Source organism: Sceloporus occidentalis, unplaced genomic scaffold, assembly GCF_023333645.1.
Source record: "Sceloporus occidentalis isolate IW3139 unplaced genomic scaffold, rSceOcc1.0.p SCAF_11, whole genome shotgun sequence".
NCBI lineage: Eukaryota > Metazoa > Chordata > Lepidosauria > Squamata > Phrynosomatidae > Sceloporus > Sceloporus occidentalis.
Window position 1 is genome coordinate 8,526,821 of NW_028316991.1, and position 26,767 is coordinate 8,553,587.

The 26,767-nt window shown below is 37.8% G+C and overlaps 1 protein-coding gene across 1 annotated transcript in view; it reads left to right on the top strand.

Moving 5' to 3' along the window:
- LOC149305510 (RNA-binding Raly-like protein) overlaps positions 1-18,787 on the top strand; it is a 119,448-nt gene extending 100,661 nt beyond the window's left edge. Inside the window, exons 5-7 of the mRNA XM_089477341.1 lie at positions 4,796-4,909; positions 18,106-18,278; positions 18,746-18,787. Of these exons, the coding sequence (XP_089333467.1) occupies positions 4,796-4,909; positions 18,106-18,278; positions 18,746-18,787 (329 nt within the window). The remainder of the gene's footprint in view (positions 1-4,795; positions 4,910-18,105; positions 18,279-18,745) is intronic.
- Positions 18,788-26,767: the final 7,980 nt, after the last annotated feature.

The following is a 26,767-nucleotide window of genomic DNA, read 5'->3' on the forward strand; positions in this document are numbered from 1 at the left end:
CGGCGGGGGACATCTACGCAATACGTGTATGCAGCATATCCCGGGGGGCAGTGGCAGCATATCTTGGGGGGATCAGTGGCAGCATATCTCGGAGGGGACAGAGTGGCAGCATATCTCGGGGGGGGGCAGAGTGGCAGCATGTCCATTAAAAAAACTTTTTCTTTAAAAAAGCACCAAACTTTTAGGGTGCAGCCTATATACGGGGGTGGCCTATATCCGAGCCAATACGGTAGATGTGGTCAAGACAACTTGCTGACGTTCAAACCAAGCATCAAAATGGGGAAGAAAGGGGATTTAAGTGACTTTGAATGTAGCATGGTTGTTGGTGCCAGACGGGCTGGTTTGAGTATTTCAGAAACTCCTGCTCTACAGGGATTTTCATGCACAACCATCTCTAGGGTTTATAGAGAATGGATCGAAAAAGATAAAGTATCCAGTGAGCGGCAGTTTTATGGAAAAAAATACCTTGTTGATGTCAGAGGTCAGAGGAGAATGGGCAGACTGGTTAGAGATGACAGAAAGACAACAGTAATTCAAATAACCACTCATTACAACCAAGGTATGCAGAATACCATCTCTGAACGCACACCATGTCGAACCTTGAAGCAGATGTGCTACAGCAGCAGAAGACCACACCGGGTGTCACTCCTGTTAGCTAAGAAAAAAAACTGAGGCTACAATTCGCTACAATGTTCACCAAAATTGGACAAGGGAAGACTGGAAGAATGATGTCTGGTCTGATGAGTCTCGATTCCAGCTGCAACATTCAGATGGCAGGATCAGACTTTTCATAAACAACATGAAAGCATGGATCCATCCTGCCTTGCATCAATGGTTCAGGCTTGTGGTGGTGGTGGTGTTATGGTGTGGGGGGCATTTTCTTGGCACACTTTGGGCCCCTTAGTACTAATTGAGCATTGTTTAAACATGATATCTGCTTCCAGCAGGATAATGCACCATGTTACCAAGCTCACATAATCTCAAACTGGTTTCTAGAACATGACAATGGGTTCACTGTACTCCAATGGCCTCCACAGTCCCCAGATCTCAATCCAACAGAGCACCTTTGGGATGTGGTGGAATGGGAGATTTGCATCATGGATGTGCAGCCAACAAATCTGCAGCAACTGCGTGATGCCATCATGTCCATATGGACCAAAATCTCTGAGGAATGTTTCCAGCACCTTGTAGAAAGTATGCCATGAAGAATGAAGGCAATTCTGAAGGCAAAGGGAGGTCCGACCCGGTACTAGCAAGGTGTACCTAATAAAGTGGTCAGTGAGTGTGTGTATGTATATATATATATATATATATATATATATGTTACACATTGTATAGAAAAAGTGACTCTCTCTGTTGTGAAGTAAATTTTTTGTTAGAAGTAGGACACACCATCACAATTGGAGTTGGTTTCTCATGTAGAACTATTCAAAGAACAAATATATACCTACGTACCAAACAAGAGAACAGGAGCATGCATAACTATTCACCCCTCACAAAGTCAATACTTTGTAGAGCTACCTTTAGCAATGTTAGCAATTACACCTGCAAGTCTCTTGGGGTATGTCTCTATAAGCTTGGCACATCTAGCCACTGGGATTTTTGCCAATTCAAAGCAAAACATCTCCAGTTCCTCCAAGTTGGATGGGTTCTGCTGGTTACATCAATCTTTAAGTCATACCACAGATTGCGAGCAGGGCTCTCTCCACCTAATTTATCGGTTTGTCTTAGTCCCCTTGAATATATGTATTGTATTAAGCGCTGCATACATTGTTGGTGATATATAAATAAAAGATAATAATAATAATAATTGAGGTCTGTATTTAACGCATTCCATCATTTCTTTAATCCTGACCGGTTTTCCAGTTCTTGCCGATGAAAAACATCCCCACAACATGATGCTGCCACCATCATGCTTCACTGTTGGAATGGTACTCTCGGGGTGATGAGAGGTGTTTTGTTTGTGCCAGACATAGCATTTTCCTTGAAGGCCAAAAAGCTGAATTATAGTCTCATCCGACCGGAGTACCTTCTTCCATATGTTTGGGATCTCTCCCACATGCCTTTCTGTGAACAGCAAACACGTTTGCCTATTTGCTCTGCTCTGTGGAGTGTACGGCTTAAAGTGGTCCCATGGACAGATATTCCAATGTCCACTGTGGAGCTTTGCAGCTCCTTCAGAGTTATCTTTGGTCTCTTTGTTGCCTCTCTGATTAATGCCCTCCTTACCTGGTCCGTGAGTTTTGGCGGGCAGCCATCTCTTGGTAGGTTGGTTGTGGCCTGACCTGTTTGGAGAGTTCCTTGGTCTTCATGGGGCCCCTTGCTTGGTGGTGTTGCAGACTGGGGCCTTTCAGAAGATATATATGTTGCGATCATGTGACAGATCATGTAGCACTTTGATTGCACACAGGTGGACTTTATTTTACTAATTATGTGACTCCTGGAGGTAATTGCTTGCACCAGATCTTATTTAGGGGCTTCATAGCAAAGGGGGTGAATACATACGCAAGCACCACTTTTCCATTTTTTATTTTCTATTTTATTTTTAAAAAAGTAATTTTCTCATTTCACTTCAGCAGTTTGGACTATTTTGTGTATGTCCATTACTTGAAATACAAATAAAAAATCCATTTCAATTACAGGTTGTAATGCAACAAAATAGTAAAATTTCCAAGGCATTGTATATACATTACGACGAGCACTAACAATTAAGCATAAATCATAGTTGTATTATAATTTTGCTGACAATTTCATAGTTAAAACATATTCTAAAATTTAAAAAAAAATATTCAGTCATCCAGATACAGTTTACTTAGATTAATAATTTTAAGCTTCATTTGTTGAAAATCAAATAAAAACATTATATTTTCTTTGTATAGAAATAAGGCAATAATTATATTTAATCATACATTCTGTGCCATGTAAATTTCCTCTTTAACTTCTTATTGAAAGACCATTGCAAATTGGATGCAGTTTTCATCATACGCTAGTTCACAAAGAGCTCCTTCTCATTCTAAGATTATTCATTCTATCATGAAAGCCCTGATTTGGGATGGTTTGAAATGTATTTATAGCTTTTACTCCAACTCCATTCATCTTATAGAAGTAATTTCTCTTAGATCAGAATTTTATTCCTTTTTCATTATACCTCTTTTGAAATGGAATCTGCACGGATTTACAGACCTTGATGAATTTTCCTCTCTATAGAAAGAAAAGATTACTTCAGTTGAGTGCTATTGGATGTGAAAATATGTTAAGTAGTCCCATTAAAATGCTTTCATCACCAACAAGAGCAATAATTTTGGCAGTAAATGGCATTGAAAAAATGCAAATCAGTGCTTTATATATATCTGCTGTGGTGATCAGTGATGAGTAGCTCATATTTTAAAACTACCTTGAAGCGATTCACACATTTTAAACATATTTAGATTTTATCTGATACAGACACACTGTGGTAAAGGACCAATAATGCCGGAGTTGTTGATGTAATTATCCTACAAAAAGTATTGGGAGATGGCATTTCTGGTCTTAAGGTCCATCTGAAATCTCTATCAAGTTTATTTTGATATTTTGCTTCTTCCATATGACATCCACTACAAGTACAGCAATCCCTACATTCATGTTTTTTATTATATGTTTTGAAGGGCCAATATACTCCCTTACAAAGTACACCAATTGTATCTTTTATTTTTATATGTATATACAAATAATCTGCTGGGAGAGGTACAAGGTGGTTGGAAACTATTTTTATACTGTTTTAAACTTTTTTAACTTGTTTTAAGATTTAAAACAAGTAATTGTGCTATTGCGCAAGCACAGTATGCATTCTCCAGTGTCCAAAATACCAGATAATGAAATTGAGACTGGAGGATTGCAGTCTCCAATCCCGCTGTCCCGCCAAAATGTACCTCTCTTGCCGAAAAGAGGCAGAGAACAGTGAGACAGCCGGATAGTATAGCACAATCTGTCCTGCACAAAGCATGCTTTAGTGAATGGACCCAAAAAGTCAGATCCAAGTCACTCCTATCTATGTACAAGTTTCACATCCCTTTCATCTCTCGTAATTTAGGTGTTCTGTGCTTAAGTATAGACTATAAATATAGATTTTGAAAATGTTTACTATTTTGCATGTACATATAGAACATTTTATTGTAATCTATGTTCAGTCTGAACACGGTTAGAACTTAAATATTTTTAGTAAAACACGCAGTTGATGATGGAAATGGATAAGTGAATAATGATTAGTCATTGAAACTACTCCAATCAACTGATAGATTTTAGGACTTATGTGACTAAATGCAGCATTGGAAACAGATCACAAAAATAAATCCATTCTTATCATTTATTCATGTGACACAAAGGCTGCCGCTGATAGGTCCTTGCTATAGAAACTAAAACATCCCTGAAAGGAAACTCTCCACCAAACTCTCCTATTAACTCTCCCTTTAGTGAATAGACCCCTTGAACTGCTGAATATCTGAAAATGATGCCCTTTTAAGTGACATTAAACTTACTGATTACCCATATTGTTACCTATTGCCTTATTAATATGAACTATATTTTGTAATCTCTGATTTGTATTTGCCAAAAATATTATCCAGAAATATGCCTGATTAAGCCATCTGCTATTAGTGTGCTAATTATTGTTTATAGTTGTTAAAGTTAGAGCTGCATATACCCTCAATGGCAACATGTATTCCTATAATTACCCGTTACAATTACAACTCACACATGATAAAACTGATGAAATTTTTTTTATTTATAGCACTTTTATTAATTTGTTCTCTTTGTCTAGTGAAATCAGATGAACTGCAGACAATCAAGAAGGAACTGACCCAAATCAAAACTAAAATCGACTCTTTGTTGGGTAGACTGGAAAAAATTGAAAAACAGCATAAGGCTGAAGCAGGTTGGTAAAAGTGATTTATTTCTCAGTCTAAGGAAACTCATTAGGAAGGAAATTAAAGCCAGGAAACCCATATGTCAAATCTGTGTCTTTTTGAAAAAGAAATGGAAGAGCTATGAAAATGCTGTGATAATTTGTAGGATCTGGGTTAAGATAAATGTAACAATTGTCAATAATAATTGACAACACCATCATTACCTGCATTGTGTATATACAGATGGCATTTATGCTCTTTTTCACAAACCAAAGCATTTTTTTAGCACTTGATATGTTAAAACGTCCAGATGAAACAAAAACATAGAATTTTGTGATTAGCTGCCTACCCTTTTTGGATTGTCTTTATGATTATTGTTTTCAGTACAATACGGGCTGTCACTTGACCATATTTATACATTTAACACAATACTTCATAACACTAATATATACTGCATAAGGTGGGCAAAAAGTGAAAAAAAATCTTAATTTTCCGGAGGACCTTTTCTATTTGGGTCATTTGTGAATCTGTGTTTTGAATAGACATGCAAGATCACCGGGGTCCTATATTTATTTATTCTCATTTGTATGTTTTATTTTCATTTTATTGCTATTTCTTTTTCAACAGGAAGAACGTTTTGCTTTTTCATTATGATCTGAATGTGTGCTTCTTAGCAGTGACAGACCCTCTAGGGTCTCTTTTACACTATCCTATGTTTTGTGTGGTGTCAGCTATCACACTGCAGGTAACAAAGGCCCGAACTGCCATTTAGACATGCTCAATGTAACAGCTTTCACACCAAGCACCGTTGCACTGTCTATCTCAGCTTGGAGCCAGTTGACAGAGGGGAGATTGGGAGGTCCTACAGACTGATTTCCTACAGATCATTCTCTCTACAGAAACATTGATAGAACAGACCATTATTCAATGCCATCTCAAGGTCATGAAGAATCATTGATTTGAGGATGGCATAGAACATTCTTTGTAACAATGTGGTTACTATCCTTTTATATGGCTGGATATGCTACCACATGTTGCTTGCCGAGAAGAAATACAACTGTAAGACAACTATCTTACCAGTATAGCCATTCAAACTGAGAACAGTTCATGTTGTGAGGTATGCAAGGTTATTCCATCATAAATTAGTGTAAAAGTTGCCTAAATCATAACTATGAGAAGTGAAATAATAAATTTTCATAACTTACAATGCAGTAAAAAATGTCTAAAAACATGGCCTTTTTACATGTTTATTTCTTATTTAAAAAGAATGCAAAGTTGCTTTGCTCAGCACATTTTAATAATTATATCCATAGGATGAGAACTGAGATGATTATGCTGTTAAAAAAACGACATTAATCTACGATGAAGCTGACAAGCACACAATAGACACAGCATTTTCCTATGGAAAATTAAAACAGAGACATGTTACATTATATATTGCATTTACCTGCCAGATTTCTAGTGGAGGCACTAGGAGAGTTGAACATTTCAACACATCAACTACATTATGCATTATGAAGGGCTAACCACAGAGAGGGCCTCTACTGCAAGAAAATGAGCTGACCCCATATACTGTATAGTTAGTCAGTGAAACAGAAACCTCCTCACATTGACTATGCATTATGCGGGGTCAGCTCATTCCTGCAAGAGAAACACCCTTCATAATACATAATGAAGTTGGTGTGTTAAAATGTTCAACTGTGCTAAAACCTCATACGGACAAAGACAAAAGACAATAAACTGTTAACTGTTGTTCAGGACTGAAGCATTACCGCTAGGTATGACTGCACTATATCTGGTTTTAGATAGGGAAATAATCTTGAAGGATGGTAAGCTGGTTAGAAGATATATAGATAAAAATAAGTACAATTTAATTGGGAGAGATGAGTAAATTATTATAGCAACATAAAAATGAGATGGCATTTGGGGAATTGAGAATGAAAATGTAGAAGGGAAAATATATCATTGTTTTGTATTCCGAAATAAAAAAAATGCATCTATGCTAGCCACATAAATCAGCAGTAAATGCCTGGAGGAAAAACAATTCAACTTGTATTATTTTACTGCTCGGGGTTTTGATGAATGAGTTTTCCTGCAGTTTCTCTTTGTTTTCTATCTTTTTTTTTTTTTTTTTTTTTCATTCCCTGACATTATTCATTCTTGTGCTGAAAACTCACTATTGAAAAATGAAGACAGAGCTCAAAGATTTTAAACTCTCTAGTCTCTTCTGGAGACAACTCCTATACAGTTTTCTGGCTAAACATAAACATCAATAGATAAACTTTATGAACCTATGCAATAGAAAGATATAGGTTATAAATGATGAGCCTTAATGTCTTGACCAAGAAACCAGACAGAAAGGTATATCTGCCTGCAGATTTAATGATAAAACCATCCTTTTGGTACGCTAGTTTAAGTGGGGTGTTGAGAGATTGATTTCCAATAGTTCCTGGTGTCATGTATTGCTTTGAAACCAAACAGAAAGTGTTATATTGTTATTTCTATAAAAAAAGATATTTTCAAACTCTAAGCTTAAATAAAAAATAGCTTCCACTGTGAAAATTCCTTGTTGCTTCTCAAAACATTTTGTATTTAAAAAAACCCACTGAAAGTAAAATATAGCCTTGTTTACTAAGCAGAAACTAAGCAGAAACAACAATATATGCTCTCAATCGCTACCCCCAGGGAGATTTTTATAAAGGTCACCTCAAGATTTTTGCCCACCATGAGGATGAATGCACAGGTTCAGCCAAGCGTTGTGTATGATTGTATTAAAAAGCTATACAATATGGAGATGGTAGGGGGACACGAATCAATATAAGATAATTGAACAGTTCAAAATCCTTATACATATATGTAATATGTAGTATGCTTTCTAAAATGTAATTTTGGATCTGTGGAATAATTCATTAATATGGCACCAATATATAATACTGTTTTGAAGTCATGTATTACAAAGGTTAACTCTGGGGAGGTAAATTAAAACTAAAGTGATTATCATAAGCTGTAGATGCTGTTCAACCTACACTGTTACTAACACGAGTGAACATACACTTTAAAAAAAAATATATAGTCAAGAAAATGTTTCCTGATTCATATTTTTCCAGAAAACATTTAATTATCACATGACACAAAATCATGCACATATAGGTTATTGCCATAGAAACTGAAAAAGCTTCTTAAATGTTTATGTGATTACATTTTAAAAATAAAATAACAGATCTGCTATTGTTTATTTGCTTAGCGTACTAAAGACTAGTGCTAAACGCAAATGGGCTAAACACAATTCATACACGTTTCAGTTCTTTTTTGGCCCTTTCATTTTTTGGCCCAATCATTTTGGTTCCCTGCCCATTCGGTTCAGCTGAAACTTTGGGAGCCATTTTAGTTCAGGAACGTAAATTCGTTGCCATGGGCCCACATTCACTCTCTCTCATACTCTCATTTACTCTCTCTTGTGCTCTCTAAATTTTTCCCTACCTTCTCTGCTGACTACTTCCGCTTCTGCCGATCACTTCTGCCGACCACTTCTGCTTCCACATCTTCATCTTCAATCTGCTATATTATATTTTGGTCTGCATCTCTGCGGACATAACCCAGTGGAAACTAACGCCAAAATGGTGGCGCTTGCAATGACGTACCTCACCGAAGGCACCATTATTTTGCCCTCACTACTGGGGAGAGGACATTACTACTGAGATTGGGAGCGAATTTGGGTCCATGAATTTTGGATGAAAGTTTGGAACTTACTTTTTCATTTTTCGGTGAATTGGCAATTTGTACAAACCCAAATGTACAAGTCTACTAAATAGTAATATATTAATATTAATATTTTGTGTAGATTAAATGGTACATTTCAATTTGAGACAGTAAAAAAAGATGACTATAATACTTAGCATTTGTAATTCAGATTATGTCTGTTGCATATTGACAGATTGATCCACTACATATTGATTGATCCATCCCCATTTTTTTAAAAGGCGTCTTACATAGCAAACAATATGTTGATGGTTTGATACTGCAAACAAAGAAATTCATTCACTGAAGATGAAGAGCTATCTCTCATGTCTTCTTTCAAGACAGAAGAGAGAGAAAAAAGAGAAAAAACTCAGGGGTCGAAATGAGTGTGTGCCAGAATTCCAAATGGCAGTTTATCAAACTTGAAAAATAGTCTTAAATTATGTATAAGACTTGACTTGCGATATATTGAAGCCACTACATATTACTTTGACAAAGTACAAAGCATTTGTTCTGCAGAATCTAAATTGGCATTTTATTTTGTTTTACCCTATAATTTAATGTGCTGTGATCTTACTAAAACAGTGGTAAGAACAACAAATCTGCACTGCTCACATATTCTATATATCATGTACTAGTAAAAAAAAACATAGCAAGCAAATGGGCAGTCTACAGAGGATCATGACAATGCACCGGTTCCAGAACTAATATGGCTAATTTCACATGGTAATGAAGGCCTACTTGATTAAGCTGAATCAACGAAACACAAATTAAAAAGCATTGTCATTATTCTGGCTCATTTGCCTTGATTTTGCCCGCAGACATTGCATCTGTACTTTTGTTCAAAAGGTTTTTGCACTGATAATGATTGCTCTATATAACTAAATTGGTTTAGTTGCTAAAGTAGATATTATTTTAATGTAACTTAGTAATACCAAAGCTTTTTTGTAGCTTTGTTGCAATATAAAACATGAAAAAAATTCTAATGAATAAAATGAATACTCACCTTGAAATAGGTGTTTTTACAGCACACACATATGACAGTCTAATTTTGTATATAAAATGATACAGGGAAATAATACTTTATATAAAACAAAATGGGTTTAAGTTGTGTCAACTTGACAATCTGAGTCTAATTGAGACTTAGTTGCTCAGGCTAAAAACAAGCAATTTGTCTATTCAATCAAGTCAACTCAGCTCAAGTTAAAGTGGGTGCCACGTCAGAGAGTTGTTATGAAAAGTGTATATCAACCAATCTATTAACAGAAGTCTTGAGCTTAGTCAAGTTAAAAAAAGAGCCACAACTATTCTGGGTGAGATTTGTTGGCTTAAAACTCATTATGGATGACCAATTTGACTGCAGACTTGCCTTACAGACTTAACCACTAGCATGGGCATATTAGCACTACAGACTCAACAAACTGTCCAATGGGAGTATAGAGGAATTTCGCAGCACTTGCATCGCAACTTGAGAGGCGACTCACAACTGGACAAGACTTATTCAAATTCCATTGAGTGTTCTTGAGTTGGGTCAATCGAGCTAGCTCTGTTACTCGACTGGTAACGCAAACTTTGCCAAACTGAACCTGTATGTGCAGTTATATGGGAATTGTTGGAATTTGAAGACCTCCTCCCTGTAATGTGCCTTCTCTAATCTCCTAAAATGAAATGCTATTAGTTATAACGAGACTTGGGCACCAAGGGGCTCTTCGTGTTCGTCTTCGTGCTCGTCTTCGGGGAAAAAAAAATCTTCGTATTCCGCGAATATTCACCTGTTCCTGTCTTCTCTTCGGGCGAATATTCCTGGACATTCTTCGTGTTCGTTTTTTCTTCGTTTTTTCTGGTTAAGGGGTTAATACGGGGTTAACGCGTACCGCAGCAGCTCTGGCGCCAGGAGTTTAAATGTCTGTATGAGCAACTCTATTGGTCGTCAGCAGGAGCCCCCTGCTGGCGACCAATAGGGTCGCTCGTACAGACTGTTAAACTCCTGGTGCCGTAACTGGTCCGGCAGATCCCACTGGTCTCCCTGTTCTATCAGTTAAATTTCCGTACGAACGACCAATAAAGTTGCTTGTACGGACATTTAACGGATAGAATAGAGAGACCAGTGGGATCTGCCGGGTAAGTTGCAGTGTTGGGGTTTTAAAAGTCTGTACGAGCGACTCTGTTGGTCGCTCGTACAGACTTTTAGGCTCCTGGTGCTCTAACTTGTCCTGCAGATCCTACTGGTCTCCCTGTTCTATCAGTTAAATGTCCGTACGAACGACCAATAAAGTGGCTTGTACGGACATTTAACTGATAGAACAGGGAGACCAGTGGGATCTGCCGGGTAAGTTGCAGCATTGTTGTTTTAAGAGTCTGTACGAGCGACTCTGTTGGTTGCTCGTACAGACTTTTAGGCTCCTGGTGCACTTGTTGCACCTTAAGGGGTTAAGAGGCCGTGCGAGTGAGCCTATTGGTCGCTTGCACGGCCATTTAACCTACGGATTTCCGTATCTAACGCAGCATCGAAGGGGTTAAGGGGAGCGGTAATCCATAGGTTCGCTGTCAGGGGTTAAAAAAAGCCGTGCGAGTGAGCCTATTGTCACCCTGCAGGCTACCAATAGGCTCATTCGCACTGCCCTGTAACCCGTGACGGCGAACCTGCGGATTTCCACTTCCGTGAACTGCCGCGATGCCAAGGTAAGTTAGAAGGGGAAGGGACCGGGGAGAGTGGTAGACGAAGACGATCACGAAGATCTTCGTGGTGTGTGTCTTCGTCTTCGCCTACGTTTTGCCGCCGCTGTCTTCTCTTCTGCGTGTCTTCGGAACGAACACGAAAACGCACTCTTTGTGTTCGTTTTCATGTTCGCCCGAAGACGAATGCACAAGTCTAGTTATAACCAATGACAATAGTAATAGCTTCTGCACAGATGCTAATAATTATTATGTAACTGCTAGGCCCACTGGACTTCCATGGATGACAATTTCAGAAGCACCGTCTTAGAGACATATTGCATTTTTTACATTGATATAGCCATGTATGAAATTAAATATAAGTTGAATAGTTGTATGGCTATTAGCCATCAAATCATTATATACTGTGCCTGGTTCATATTAACCTCTGATTCCATGAAAATTGAATCTGCCAGATAGGATAAATATGTATTTTACAGGCACCTATGTTCAGGATTCAAAATATAAAACCATTGAAATTCAACTTTAGCTTTTCTATACACATACAGAAATACAATGTTTACAGCTTGTATTTGTAAGATGAAGCAAGCAGCATTTGCATTTTGAAGTGTTCTACATGACAACGTGTGATTATCGTGGCACAATAAAAACAGACTTTGCATTATGTTATTAAACACACAGGTAGCAGAAACATTTCCCTTTGAAATATACCTGGACTAAAGTCTTGCTCCTTTTTTTGTAATATTACGAGAACCCTGCTTTCTTCTATAAAAAATATAATGGCTTCCAGGTATCTTTTTTGCCATGTTTATATACAGACAATATAAACCTCTATTCAGGGAATTATGATTAAGTATATTATTCTTATTTAAAAAATCCTGTAAAAAATTAAATTATTGGATACCTGTTATTACAAAACACTTAAAAACAGGACTTTTAGGATCAATTCTGGTTGATCAGTGACATCTGTTTTAATTTAACAAATGAACCAATTTGTAAAATAAATTGACCAAAACATATAGACATTATGATTTTTACACATGGGGTAGCACCGTTAAGTTGATATCTCTGCATTTTTGGAGAATGAATATCCAGGGGATTTTGCTCAGAATATGATGTTATGCTTGCTGGTTATGCATATATCTTTGTTATGCATTATAATCAACTATAGAAGCTGGCATCAATGTTATATTTCTTGCTCTGGGACCGCAGTGCTTACTTTTTCTAAATAAATTTTTTTTTAACAATCTTTTTTTCTGCTGCTCTTAAGACAGCTCATTTTCTACTTACCGTATTGGCTCAGTAAAGTTTGGTGCTATTTTAAAGAAAAGTTTATTTTTATTATGCAGTCAAAATATGTTACATATAAACAGAAATTTGGAAAACCAATAGCCTTAATTCATGATGTACCCTACTTATAGATATGCCACGCTGCCCCCAGATATGCTTTATGCCCACTAGAAATGCCCCCCAACTTACCAGTGCACCTCCAGACTCCCTGGTGTCTAGCGGGGCCAGCCGGTGGACATCTGCTAGATGCGTGCAGACAACCTCCGCTGACGGCACTTGTGCCGGGGCTTCTATGGTGGAGCACCAGAAGGTTATGTCACGCCGGTGCTCCGTTATAGAACCCCTGGCGTAAGTGCCACCGGCTGCCAGAGAGAAGGATTCAGGTCACTTGTAGCACTGCAGGGGATCTGGATCCTAGCCCTGCTGCTTGCCGGCAGCATAGCTAAATGAAAAAGAAAAGGGGAAAAAAAACACCCGCCCAGCGTCCGGAACTGCATGTCCCGGGGGTCGGTCGATATGAACTGTGCATCTCTGCGCTAAACCCCAAATTATAGGCCTAGGGAAAAAAGTGCGGCCTATATTTGGGCCAATACGGTATTTATTTTTCCATTCTTCCAAAGTAAACCTAAAACCCAAACTAGACCTATGTTCTCCACAAACTGAGGAATGCAATACATATGTGTATTTAAATTGATATTACAATAACTTTATAGGGTAGTAGAAGTATTATTAAACACTCATCTACAGACACCAGACAAGCCAGAAGGCTTGTTTTTCCCTCAGAAATTTCATGATGCTTCAACAACCACAAGGGATTCTGGGTAGGCGCATGCAAATAAGGTTAACAATTATCACCTTTGCCTCTATATCCACTTTATACATGGATCCCTTGAAAATAATTGTTAACCTTATTTGCATGCGCCTACCCAGAATCCCTTGTGGTTGTTGAAGCATCATGAAATTTCTGAAGGAAAAACAAGCCTTCTGGCTTGTCTGGTGTCTGTAGATGAGTGTTTAATAATACTTCTACTACCCCTTAAATTTAAGTGGAAGGGTTTCCATCACCTTTTACCCACCATAACTTATGTAATGGAATAACTTTATAGGAAATGTAATAATATGCCATTTATAAATAGGACTGTGTTTACCAACTGGGGCACAGTAGATCATAATAAATGATTTGCTAAGCAGCTCACTGTGGTTAACACCACTAAGCATAGTCTAAATTGTAACCAAACATTTTAATCTGACACAAAATGTTGAAAATGTTCTCACTTATACTTGGTAGGAACAATTACATTTCAAACTTTTGAGCTTAAACGTTGCTTCACGTAGAATATTTACATTTTTATGTATTTTAAAGAGCCTCGTTCAACCAATTTGTATGACGAGGAAATCACAATTTGATGTCCACAAACCACCCACAAAAGTATGGAAGGTCATTTGAATTTTTCATCTGCAGATTCACTTGAGTTTGACCTTTACGTTGTTACCTTGACTAATGAAGCATTTCAGAAGTACAAAATGTATAAAATCATGTTTCCATCATCATTATTATATTTGAACTTACCGTTACTGAATCTGAATACGTTCATGTGAAGAGAAACTATCAAGAAATGTTTCAATAAAAGGTCAAGTTTAAAGATTTTAGACAACAGGTGATTAGTTGGGACTTAGTTTATTAGTAATTATTTGACCTACAAACTAGACAAAATGAAGAAGTAGGGGCCAGTAGTCTAGCAAGCTGTGTATATCATAGTGATGTGAATTCCAGGAGAAATGCAAACTACGTAAACATGGTCCTGTCATAATGTTAGATAATAATATTTGTCCTCTGTAAATCATGTTCCAATCATTCACAGAAACAGAGAGTAGAAGTAGTAAAAGTAGTCTTTAATCACAAACAAAGGTGAACATTCAAATCAGTGCTCAACAGTTCTGCTTTACAATGGGAGAACATGAAGTATTCATGCAATTCCTAAACAAACATGCAAACAAAACAATGTGTGTGATTCAACCAAAAAGCTATCACCCCGTCCCCACTGTTGTCAGGACATCTCATCTAGTTTCTTGACCCGAGGCAAGAGGTTAGCTGAATCATGCACATAAGTACTATACATTCCTGGAGCAGGCATCATTCAATTACAGATGAATTCTTTTGGTTCAGCCTCGATATTACAGATGATATAGAAATATAAAAGTTATGTTTAAGTATAGTCAAAAACTTTTCAGAGCTGCTTCTATGAAACTTTTTTCTGGCTCAAGCTTTTCTCTGCTGGATATTCTCTGCATGTACTGTAAGGGTATTCTCTGGTGCTTTCTGGAGAAAGACTTTGTCTGAAAGACTTCTTTCAGTATAGTGGTGCCGCTAGCGGCACTGAATTATTTATACCACACAGACAAATTTAGAAATACACATTTCATGTATCAAAATATAAAATAAATTATAGAAATCATTCCAATGACTGATATTAAATAAACATTATTTTAGTATTTTTATGCATTAACTAGGAGGATAACTTGATGGTATTTTAAAGAGGGGATAATGTCGGTTAGCTTCCTTTTCTTATTTAAATTATTTTATATTTTACCTTTCCTAATATTTCTTGCTACAGTAGCTTTACAGATAAAACCTTTTCTGCGCTGCCGTTTCCTGCATCGTCTTGAGTGTGAGATATGGCTGGAGGTTTTTCTATTCTCTTTATCAGAGAGCCGCGCCATAGAGAAATTATAAAGATATTGTGCATCAATATGAAACATCTGATATTTGTCATGAATGAGCTGGTGGAATTGTAGTAGACAGACCCCACCAAAAGGGAAAGATTGAATAAATATTAAAATATAACACAATCGTAGTAAAGGTAAAAAAAACCTCTATAAAACATATATTAAAATCAGGAATATAATGTAACGTACCTGGCTGCCGGTTCCTCCGGGTCCGCGGATCTTCAGCCGCCACGGAGAAGGGGGAGACCGCCAGCTTCTCCACAGCAGCATCAGCCGCCACAGAGGAGGGGGAGACCCCCCCGCCTTACCGCAGCAGCCTCTACCGCCGCAGCCTCTACCGCCGCGGAGAAGGGGGAGACCCCCCGCCTTGCCGCAACAGCTGCAGCCGCCGCGGAGAAGGGGGAGACCCCCCGCCCTGCCACAGCAGCTTCAACCGCCGCGGAGGAGAGGAAGACCCCCCTCCTCCGCGAGACAGCTTCTGCAGCCGCAAGGACGGGGAAGACCCCGCAACTCCACACGGCAGCCACCACCTACTGGAACCTGGTCCGGACCTGCCGCGTGTACACGTTCTTCTGCACGCCACCTAGTGGCGCCAGACGGTACTACCGGTCCTTTTAGGAATTTGAGATCTCGCCAATCCCAAGATGGCCGCGGACCGGAAGTGACGTGACGGCATTTTGAAATTTTGGCGGGAAAACGCTAATTGATGTCTGCACTTCCTCTTCCTATTTAAGAGCTTTAGAAACCTTCCAGCTTTGCCTTCTGATGGTTGTACCTATCTTGCATAGTGTCTACTCAGTATGCGTTCCTGTTTGATTTCCCGTTACTGACTCGGCTTGTTCCCGTTACCAATTTCCTGGCGTTTGACTCTGGCTTCCCTCACGACGATTCTGACTTCTGGCTCCCTGACCTCGGCTTACCCTGCAACTATCCTGACTTCTGGCTTCCTGACCTTGGCTTGCTCATTGGCTATTCTGTACTGGACTCTGGTGATCTGTCTATTGGACTTGCGCACACTGTTCTACCTGATTACAGGTTCTACCATACGCTGTGCGTGACATATAATTGGTAAAAATACATTTCTTATATGGTATCAAGGATGACACCACAACCTACTAACCACAAGACAAAACCATGTTTTTAAATATAATTTCTATTGCTTAAATATTATCCATATGGTATTATAAATTTATTTAGTTGTAGAAGTAAAATAATTTTTTTAAAGGGTGGCAATGGACATTGGTTTATATTTATTCTTGTATTGCCTGTTCATGGGACGTTTAGCTCTGCTTATACAACAATACTGCATGGCGTATGGCATGGCTTAAAAACATCAACAAAAGAAAAAAGTCTAATTTTCTAGTGTTTTGCGGTCACTTTGACCAGCTTTGTCACCATTTCTAATTTGGTTACATTACTTGTAATCTTTGTCACTTCTCCAAAGGGCAAATTTATATTCTACTACGAAATTCGTAATTTGGAAAATTGGTAGTAAAATCTCTGAAAAGCAGATGTGTCCAGTTAATTTGGCTGAATTTCTTCCACCAAATTTGAATTAACAGCAGATTTCCACTTACACGTTCATCCTTGCCAATAGATTGGAAACTGTAGTTTTCAAATTATTATTTTCACTGCATTCACCAGTGGTCTTTTTTTTAATTCAGCCATTAGTGAAGAATAGGAACCAATTTCAAGCTGGTAAATTAAGTAAAATGAAACAGCTGGATGCAGATGGCAATTAAGGAAGGGAAACATGGAGTGCCAAACAGTATATGTAGTGTAACAAAATGAACATTTTGATTTAAAGTTACAGAATAGTAAAACACATAACATTATTTACCTATCTTTTCTCATCTTATGCTACCTTTTCAAGAAAATATATTTTTAGTATATAACGGGGTTTTGAATAAAAAGTGATTCCTAGAAACATAATATTTGATGGCTAATGAACCATTCGGCCTAGCCAGTCTGTCTAATGTAAAGACTCAGACCTCAGTCAGTCCTTGTCTTAGATTCAGGATACCCATATGCTTATCCATGCATGTTCTAATGTGCATTAAACTGTATTAAACTCTACCACTTCTAATAGAAGGCTGCAAAGTTTAAAACAAGTTGTTGTTACCTTACCACAGGACAGACATGGGAGGAGGGGAAGATGTAGGAGAGGGGATCTGTGCATCTCTAAAGTTTTTAACCCCTCAAAATACCCCAAAGTGTTATTTTTTAACACCTCCTATCTTATGACCAGTATGGTGATGTAAGGAGGGTATATGGGATGGGACTGTGCCTCCCATGGGGTGGTTTTTTCTCTTCTGAGAGTTGTTTATAAGACTTATACGAATTGCAAATTAATTCATCTTACCTCTTCTACCTTCTTTCTTTCATCTTCTCTCCATTATCTTCTATCTTCATCCACACCTTTTTTCATATATTTTGTTATTTTTTAGACATGTAAAGCAAGGGAGTGTTTTTTAATACTTATTTTGGGAGTTTAAAACAAGGGCACACGATTTCCAATTCAGGAACTTGAAGTTGCTTGCACTTGTACCACTCACGGACTAGTATAGCATGTAACAAATAACCACTAAACTTCTTATTGAATACACCCAAAGGATTGACCTACAGGATGTAGAATTGATACGGTTCCATTTTATGTATCCAAGGAGGAGATTTATGTATTCAAAAGTAGTCAAAGAAAGAAAATTATATTCAATAGTTAATGCAAAAATAATATTAATTACACTTACTGAATAAGTGCATTTAAAATTAGTTAATAATATATTCTTATTCACAGGAGGGCAGAAAAAACAAATAGAAGATCACCCAGATTTGGTTCCGGAGGAATGCAAATCAGAAACAGCTGATAACTCAATTGAAGAACACACTGAAGAAGGGCAGGATGCTGATGGGGAAGAAATGACTGATGGGATAGAGGAAGATTTTGATGAAGATGGCAGCAACGAGCTGGTGAGGAAATACAGTGCTGCTGCACTTTTTTTCAATTGCTCAAAAATAGACATTTTCTTGACTAACATGTACAGTGTGAAGCATTGAACGTGAGAATACTCACAATGTTTCTAAGTGATAGTTGCAGCACTAAATGCCCTAATAAAGCCAATATTGGAAAGCTTCTGGCTTTTTGTAGTACATACTGCTGAAAATGATGGTAAGTCTGGTCAGTCAAGATTACCCTTCTTAGTTAATAGACCCCAATGAGGCTTTAAACAAGTTCCTATGCATTTTCAATCACCCCAATTATGTTCCAAAACAGTAATACTTTTAAATACATTTAGACATATTCATGCATATTGGATATTTGCAAAATCGCAAGTTCTTTTTTCCCACATGTCAGCATTAAAATGTTTCATAATAATAATGTTTTAGGTTTTTTTTTTTTTAACGGTCCAAAATATAATACCTTTTTATTTCTTTAGATGGAAAATCATGTGTCAGACATAGAAGACACAAGTAACTGAATACGCTGTATATGGTAAGTCATCAACAATAATATGGTATAGTAAGTCAGATTATATCTGTATATGATAAGTCAAATACTACTAGTTTATAAAATCAATATAGTATATGACTGTTAGCTTGGCGAGTTACAGTCCATAATGAAACAGTCAAAAGAATACAAAGTATGTCGACATGTGTTTTATCATGACCTATACAACAGTGTATTGTGGTCTACATTTTACCAGGGAGACATCTCGCTAGTAGGTGGTTGGGTTCACGGTAGCCTGCATCTTAAGAGACTTGATGGAAAAATAACAGATCTCCCTTGTAACTAGCCTATCTTTCCCATGAACTACACATTCTCCTGTGGCAGCAATATGATGTAATGTTCTGGTGCTCCTCAAAGAAAGGGGACAGAGGTTCATAAGTACATCATTGGATTGCACTACAGTTAAGCAGGTCTTTGAGCCCACTAAAGGATGGGTACAAGAAACATATGCAAGAATGACACAGTTTAAACAACCTTACTTTTCCCATATATTGTATTGCTTTTCTCAGTTTACATGTATATTTATTAATTTCTTGTAAGTTCAGATGGTACGTCCCTAAATTTTTGTCTGCATAAAAGCCCCAAACAGCCATCTCTGTCTATTTCCAAATAGTCTAAAGCTAGTAAATGTTTACCTTATAGTATTCTAGTATAGGTACATGCAAAATCTAAAGGACTATTGTCCCTTGACTAATGGTTTGCGAAAAACTTCTCTTAAATATATAGTAACACAAATACAGAGTTCAATTTCTATCTACAAGTCTAGCACTTAGTATAGCATCTAAAATAGCATAATCATTTTGATAAAACTATTTAGACCTTTGGGTCCATTCACTAAGAAGTTGACCGGTCGACTGGGCATTCCCTGACATCATAACACTCAGAAAGCAACTCGTGTACTTAGTTTAATGAAAATTCACATGCCCTTATTGAACCAAATATTTAAAAGTCAAAATATGTAGTTCACATAGACCTCTTTTAACCAAAAGAAGGATGACTTTGGTTATCCAGCTTTTCTCTTACTCAGTGTCCTGTAAGGATAATAGAATATTAACTTGATGTGCATAGGGTCCACTTATACCCCTCATTCCCAGGCTCAGTGGGATGCAAACTACTCTTGGATGATTGAATTTGCAAGCTGCTTTGCTTTTTTCAACTCGCATGAGTGCTGATCTTGCAGTTAACAGTATGCAGGTGCAAGTGTGGGTTGGAAATAATCTATGTGGGAGTTAAACTTTAGTGAATTGAGTTCATGGTGAGCATAACCTCCAATATTAAAGGAGCTTCTATTTCTTTACTTTTGAAACATGTTTTTCATAAAAGCTGGTCCCTTCCAAAGCTCAGATGAGTTTAGTCAAAATACAGAAACCAGAATATAAAGATTACATCTCAGGGAAGAATAATAATAATCAAAAATTTAGGTAAATACAACCTCAGATGAATAACACCACATTACATATTACACCCTGTCCTGAGTTATTCAACAAAAACAATGGCAAAATGGAGAAGCCATGTGTGAAAAACTAAGTACACCCTTACTGCTTCCATAGGAATGAAAATGCTAAGAAGCAGACAGGTGCTGCTTATCAAATACCCTTGATTAATTGATCATCAGCAAGTGTGACCAGCTCTGTAAAGTTTTAGCAGTTTGCTGGTCTGGAGGAAAGACATCACCAATGATCTTAGAGACACTATTCGTTGCTCCCCATCAATCTGGAATGGGTTATAAGGCCATTTCCAAATAATTTAAAGTCCATCATTCTACAGTGAGAAAGATTATTCAACAGAGGAAAACATTCAAGACAGTTGCCAATATTTTCAGGAGTGGCCATCCTAGTCAATTCACCACAAGGTCAGACCTTGCAATGCTCAGAGTAATTGCAAAAAATCCAATAGTTACACCTCTGACTCTACAGATCTCAGGATGTCAAATATTAAAATGTATTACAGTACAATTAGAAAAAGACTGAACAAGTATGGTTTGTTTGGAAGATTTGCAAGGATTTGCTCTTCCCTCTAAAAAGAACTTAGGTTTAGGTTTGCAATGTTTTTCTGAACAAACCACAAGACTTCTGGAACAACATCCTTTGGACAGGCAAGACCAAAGTGGAGATGTTTGGCCATAATGCACAGTGACACATCATACCAACTGTCAAGCACGATGGTGGAGGGGCAATGCTTCAGGCTTGGCAGCCACAGGACCTGATAACCTTGCAGTCATTGAGTCGATCATGACCTCTTCTGTATACCAAAGTATTCTAGATTTATGTGAGGCCATCTGTCCCACAGCTAAAGCTTGGCTGGAATTGGGTCATGCATACAACACAACGACAATGATCACAAACACACCAGCAAATCTACAACAGAGTGGCTGAAAAAGAATACAATCAAGGTGTTGCAGTGGCCCAAAGTCTAGACCTCATTGAAATGCTGTGGGGGGACCTTATGAGAGCTGTGCATAAACAAATGCCCACAAACCTCAATGAACGGAAGCAACATTGTAAGGAAAAGTGGACCAAAATTCCTCCACAACTATGTGAGAAACTGATAGTCATACATAAAGCAATTACTTTAAGTTATGGGTGCTAAAGGTGGTTCTACAAGCTATCATAAGGTGTACTGTTTTACACACATGGCTTTTTTGTTGTTGAATAAATCATGACACGGTGTAATATGTCATGTATTGTTGTTCATCTGAGGTTGTATTTACCTAATTTAGACCTGCTAAGGAACAGATGATTGTTATTATGTCCTGATGTGCAAAACCGTAGAATTCAAAGACGATGTACTTTCTTTTTCACATTACTGTATTTCTCATTTGGGCCTCACAGCAGCAAAAGATAGGCAGTAAATCACTACTCTTTTTGCACATGCAGTGTTGTTCTCTGCTCCAGTAAACAAGATCCATCTTCTAAAACAGTATACAATATTTTTCACAGAATTATTACAAACAAGTGCTATGCAAAAGTCATTTAATGCATCACTTCACACTTTCAGAGCTGGAGCATTGTTACCCTGTATATTGCTGTATATGACCACAGAATTAATGGCTAGTTAAAATGCACTGGATGATTTATATTCTACATCTCCATTAACTATGATGCATATAAAAAATTAAAAATCTACATGAAATAGGGTCTAACAACATGACTACTTTACATCATGGAGGTAACTAGAATCCACAGGGCCCTGGTGCAATGATTGCAGTGCCACTGTATAGGTGCAGTAGATTTCTTTTTTGTTTTTATTTTGAATACATATTCTCTTTGTATACAGATGTCACCGCATAGTGCTGTATTGTAATCTTTAGTTTTCAACTAGATTTTACAATTTCCCATTAATAACTACACCCTGCCTTATATTTTGTTTCCATGTTTCGTTACAATAATTATTCCTCTAAATAAAATGTTTTGTTTGTTTTTTTTAATTGTGAGCCTTGCATTCTATATTTTACAGACAAATGGGAATACTTGATAGAAAAGTAAAGTGAGAGTCTAGCTTCCCAAACAGCCCCAGCAATGGACATTCCATATTTCAAAATATCACGTAACTTTGTTCTTTAATATGCATTACTTAAAAAAAAAAAAAAAAAAAAAGTTAAAGGTTGCTTATCTTAGTAGAAGCTGATCGACTCAATGCCCCTCATCCATGATCAATTTCAAGAAAGCACTCTGTTAAGGTAAGCAGTGGCCGTGCCTCCATCCCTGCCAACTTCCGAGACCCACCCTGCCCACTTTTGGTACCACCTGTCGCCTCCTGTCACACTCCCCAACACATTGGTGCTTGACAAGTCCTTACTACACACACAAATTACACATCCATATATAACATATATAAAAACACATATAGTTACATCTCACCTCCCACCTGCCCCTGCTTACCTCTCACCTCTCCCTTCTTCAGCAGCTTCCTGTCAGGCTGTTCGCACACACTGCGGCAGCCCGGTTTCAGTAGTTATGGGAATTTGCCTTGGTAATTTCCGCAGAAGAACCCTTGTTCCTGCCAGTTAACATGAAAATAAAAGTGTTTTGATTGTGGGGTAATAATTTGGAGGGACAGTATATTCCAATCAGTGATGGTAGAATAATTGTTTAACAAACACCGCAAAATAACAAATTCATCAGTGGATTTGTTGATTGCTAAACAGTTTTATCACTGAAACTCCAGATGGTGAGCAATGTATTTTCCATTTAAATATACAATGACTAGAAAATATCAAATCTAACCTTGTAAAGAGTAAAACAGTTTTCATTTTCTTAATCCTAATTCCCCTATTCAGTCATGTTCTTATTGTCCTTTGTGTAACACAATACATCTTGCTAATGTGCAATTATTTCTTAGCTTCATGGTGTCCCTTCAGCTTGAATACACTTTAATGAAATAGAAGCTTACAATAGAGAATGTATACATAGTGTTCATATGAATGAAATAATGTTATTAATGTTGCATTGTATGGAACTTTTGGAAAATGAGAAGGAACTGTGTGAATCACAATGCATGTGAGAGATAACACAGTTCCTCACCCAGTTATACATTTGATGACCAAACATCTTTTGGGTAGGGAACAGTTAGCATTATAAAAAAGTATATACACATTACTAATGGAAAGGAGCATATACTGTATAGAATAACATAAAATTAGGTTACATAAACAGTAAATACATAATAGTCATTATATCAAAATGTATTATAATATACAGGGTCAGAAAATAAACATTGAGACCCCCAGAATAAGGAGCAAAATCCCAGGTCCTGGAAAACAATAAACCTAGTGAACATGTTGAATATGAGACTGGAAAGCCTTTGGATAAATGACTTCTTAGGGCCCTAGAACCAGAGGCGTACCTAGAGTATTTGGCACCTGGGGTGGATCCTGTTTGTGGCACCCCCCCACACACACTTTAAAACTGCATAATTTCTATCATAATATACTGGTGCAGACATTGACGGGGGTACAGCATAACTGTTATCCTTATATACTGAGGCAGACATTGACGGTGTTACAGCATAACTGTTATCCTTATATACTGAGGCAGACATTGATGGGGGTGCAGCATCACTATACATTAAGCCAGCCATTGACAATAATGCAGCATAACCCCTATCACTATATACTAAGCAAAGCATTGATGTGGTGTAGGCCTTCCAATTCAGTGTCTGGTTAGGAATGCACCAAAATTAAAATTCTGGACTGAAACTGAAAATTCAGCATTCACTTGGCCAAAACTGAAAATGACCCCCCACACCTGCCATGCTATCACACATGTACTCATTCACAAACATTCACTGTCACTCTCACTGAATGTTTTCCTGCCTTTTCTCTGTCACTGTTACTTTCCCTCCTCCTCTTCGTTCTTCCTCTTGGCTCTTCTTCTGTGCCCTTGCGGTGCAGTGAGGCGGTGGGCGTGGCTTCAGTGTTGTGCGCCCAGATATGAAAGGAAATCAGTTGGAGCACGCATCGCAAGGGAGAAAGTTCGGAGGTCTGCATTAACAGACCTCACGCTCCCTTGATCTCCCCCACCGAGCCTGCTCCTCTAGCGGTGGACATTACTGTCCCCCGCTAAGTATGCTACTGCCTAGAACACATGTGTAAAATGTAAATCAATTTATAACTTATTTGACATGCGTTATTCTGGATTTTTTGTTGTTAATCTGTCTCTCACTGTTCATATAAACCTAACATTAAAATTATAGGCTGCTCATGTCTTTGTCGGTGGGCAAACATACAAAATCAGCAGGGGATCAAAGATTTTTTTCCTTCACTGTAAATGCAGGGAACTAATTTCTTCATATACAATCATTCAAGAAGAGTAGGAAACCAAGCTTCTATGTGGAAATTATAGCAGTACAAGTTAATACACAAAATCCATTCCCGATGCAACATTGTCTGTTTATTCCTGGTCAAGTTATTACTCCCTTTTGGATTTCTACACTGTTTTGTTACCCACTTGTGAGTCTCATATAGGGAACAGTGAGTGGATAATGCCGTGTTGGCGAGTAGGCCAGAGCAAAGTGGAGCAAAAATGATACATTTAATGATAGGATATTATTTAACACACGCTTTCAGGACACAGGGATCCCTTCTTCCCCTAGTTTGCTTCCACTTTTGTGATTTATTTAATACAAAAGTCCATTGATTCCTAACGTAAGGGGAAAATGTATGCTATGATAGACCCTACAGATTTATGAAAGAGAATACATAGATTCTGTTCATTTGTAGTTCACATGCTTTAATTAGCTTGATCTGAGTGTAAAAGAAGAGCTGAGTAGGCTGGTATTAATGAGCATCAACTAGTTGAGATTCTTTAATTATATAATGTTTTCTTTTCATCTCTTGCCATTGATGTATATTATATATATATATATATATATAGATATAGATTATCATTACTTTACATTGGCTCTTTTGATCATTATTTGAAAATTATTGCAGTCAGTTCTTGTATTTTTCATTTATGTGGGCTTTATGTTACATTTGACCAGATTGTGAATTAGACCACACTTTTTTAATATAATTTATCTGATTAGCAGATGCATGTGCTACTTTTATGTCGAGTTTAATTTTCTGGGTATAAATCTGCCATGCTAAAAAAAGTAATTCTGCTCCATTCTGGTTAACACATACAGTATCTCACAAAAGTGAGTACACCCCTCACATTTTTGTAAATATTTTATTATATCTTTTCATGTGATAGCACTGAAGAAATGACACTCTGCTACAATGTAGTGAGTGTACAGCCTTTATAACTGTGTAAATTTGCTGTCCCCTCAAAATAACTCAACACGCAGCCATTAATGTCTAACACCTTGGCAACAAAAGTGAGTACACCCCTAAGTGGAAATGTTCAAATTGTGCCCAAAGTGTCAATATTTTGTGTGGCCACCATTATTTTCCAGCACTGCCTTAACCCTCTTGGGCATGGAGTTCACCAGAACTTTACAGATTGTCACTGGAGTCCTCTCCCACTCCTCCAGGATGACATCATGGAGCTGGTGTATGTTAGAGACCTTGCGCTCCCCCACCTTCCGTTTGAGGATGCCCCCAGATGCTTAATAGAGTTTATGTCGGGAGACATGCTTGACCAGTCCATCACCTTTACCCCCAGCTTCTTTAGCAAGGCAGTGGTCGTCTTGGAGGTGTGTTTAGGGTTGAAATACTGGTGGAATACTGCCCTGCGGCCCAGTCTCCAAAGAGTGGGGATCATGCTCTGCTTCAGTATGTCACAGTACATGTTGGTATTCATGGTTCCCTCAATGAACTGTAGTTCCCCAGTGCCGGCAGCACTCATGCAGGCCCAGACCATGACACTCCCACCACCATGCTTGACTGTAGGCAAGACACACTTGTCTTTGTACTCCTCACCTGGTTGCCACCACACACGCTTGACACCATCTGAACCAAATAAGTTTATCTTGGTCTCATCAGACCACAGGACATGGTTCCAGTAATCCATGTCCTTAGTTTGCTTGTCTTCAGCAAACTGTTTGCAGGCTTTCTGCAATGGACATATTTACAGGGCAGGAGATGGAGAATGGAGCATTGTTGGGCTAAGTGCCTCTCCAAAATGTTAATTTTGTGTGTATTTGCCTTTATATTGCTCCCATTTTCTGCCGGTTTGCTACCACTTACTCTTTAGAGAATATACCTCAAAGACTAGCATTACAGTGTAGATGATGGTGATTGAATGGTAAATATATAATCCTCTGCTAGTATTTAATTATGTCCCGAAGAACCTCCTTAGTATTATGTTTACCTTAAGTGCATTAGCTAGAATGTTTAGCATCGACACACTAGGAATATATTTTTTAATTTTTTGTTGTTTGTGACCCTGAAAAATAGCAAAATTACAAAATGCATGAAAAGGAAAAGTGGAAAGTGACTGACAACATAGATTAGAATGTGAAATGGAAAACCCACTTCTCAGGGACATGCACAACATTAATAACATGA